This window comes from Tigriopus californicus, chromosome 7, assembly GCF_007210705.1.
Source record: "Tigriopus californicus strain San Diego chromosome 7, Tcal_SD_v2.1, whole genome shotgun sequence".
NCBI classification, from domain to species: domain Eukaryota; kingdom Metazoa; phylum Arthropoda; class Copepoda; order Harpacticoida; family Harpacticidae; genus Tigriopus; species Tigriopus californicus.
Genome location: NC_081446.1, coordinates 11,982,084 through 11,984,003, shown reverse-complemented (window position 1 = coordinate 11,984,003; position 1,920 = coordinate 11,982,084). Strand labels below are relative to the sequence as shown.

Here is a 1,920-nt window from a genome sequence, read left to right as displayed (position 1 = left end):
TGTTATTCATTTGTAACAATTCGTTGCGCATGACGTTGTTGTAAATTGCCTTAAAATAAGCCTGAAGTCATTCAAAAACACTGAATCCGGAGGATTCGCCGGCTGTGGTAAAATTTGTTAAGAACCAGTTTGTGAGTAAACTGTGCCTGACATGGATCTGCATCGCAGCTTTAAAAAGTATTGCCCGGTGGAAACGGACGCATCAATATGTTCCATTTCGGTTAGCTCCACGTGATAAATTAAAACCATCCCCATAAAAGCTATAAATAAACCAGGACCGTTGTAATGAATATCAAGGAATAGTACCCTCATTGTGTTCCTTTCGTATTGCCCGTGACCATTGCCGAACAATCGCGTTTTGGGCCTGGTGAGCATTCAATACTGAGCCATCCTGATGTGAAATAATAGAAATCAATCACAGTAAAGAGAATAGTACTGTGCCTTGCCATTTCAATTCATATGATTCTTAAAAGAATAGTGTTCAATCGTAACCACAATTGAAAACCAAAACCAACGCAACAAAATGTGATGATTTTTATTCCTTGAAATTCTCTATTCCTTTTTCACTTATAACACAGAGCGGCATGAGGTCTCTGAAGTATTCATTATAGTCGAAAGCATAGCCGATGACGAATCGATCCGGAATTTCGAAGCCCACAAAGTCCGGCTTGTATCCATCGGAGAGTGGTGTTCGTTTCCTTAAGAGGCAAACGACAATGACCTTCTTTGGTTGATGGCTTTCTAGAGTGGACAGAAGCTTTCGCATTGTTCGACCAGTGTCGATGATGTCTTCAACAACCACAACGGTCTTGCCCCGAATTTTCTCGAGATCATCAATGCCCATAATCTTGACCTCTCCTTGTGAGGAAGTGTTTTCGTAGCTTTTGAGCCTGATGAATTCAGGAATGATGTGGAAATGGCCTTTGCTACTCTCGTTCGCATTGACAGCGCTGAGACTTTCCTGGAGATCGGCATAAAACCGATATGCTCCCTTGAGCACGCAGAGCAAAGAAACAGACTCCACCTCCTCTTCGACCAAGGCTTTGAAAATATCGTCGGCTAATTTTTTAATCCTGTCCTTGATCATACCGTGAGGAATAAGCACCCTATGAATGGAGCTCGCCAGGGGCTGAGGAATACAAAAGCCACAAGGATCAAACCCGGCGAAATCATCGGGAATATGGATGCAATTCTTCATTTTGATGTTCGCAATGATTGCAACTTGAATAGAGCAACGACACTACTATGATCCTCATCAGTTGAGCTTCCTCCACACAATGAAGAATATACTCCCTTGAGTTAAGATTTTTCAAGTGACCAGGCGTGATCTTGAAACTTCATTTCAACCGAGTGCACACCACTGACCTCCTATTTCACAACATACACACATTTGTACGTGATCGTCACCCCGCAGCGAGCGTACTCATGAGGCAAATGATATTGGAACTCCTCTGACAACGCTAAATGTTTGGGAATATGCACGTGGTGCTTCCACTCCAATTTTTATTACTCAAATCAGCCACATATGCACTCAAGATGAAACATTTGAAGTGTATACGATGGTATACCTGTTATTGTTCCGTAGTTGATGTTGTTGGCATCTAAACAGCATCAAAGAATGCCGGCAAAGGAAGTATTTCAATCATAATTTTGAAAATTTTCCCCACGCATCACACACGAGCCTCCATAGCTCAGGGGTTAGAGCACTGGTCTTGTAAACCAGGGGTCGGGAGTTCGATTCTCCCTGGGGGCTGAGGAGTAACCCGACACAACGTCTGGATATCGTTTTTCCTTGACTTCTGTACCAGTGGCATTTCATACTGCCTACATTTATGCAAACAGGAAATGAGATTTTAAACAACAGCATCGTTTAAACAATCAAGATTTATCCACTTAGGGCAGGACTTCTTTTTTTTTTTT

General features: G+C 42.2%; 1 protein-coding gene across 1 annotated transcript; it reads right to left on the bottom strand.

Moving 5' to 3' along the window:
- Positions 1 to 535: 535 nt before the first annotated feature.
- Positions 536 to 1,198, bottom strand: LOC131883477 (hypoxanthine-guanine phosphoribosyltransferase-like). Its single transcript, XM_059230958.1, has one exon. The coding sequence runs from the start codon at positions 1,196 to 1,198 to the stop codon at positions 536 to 538; it is 663 nt and encodes a 220-aa protein (XP_059086941.1).
- Positions 1,199 to 1,920: the final 722 nt, after the last annotated feature.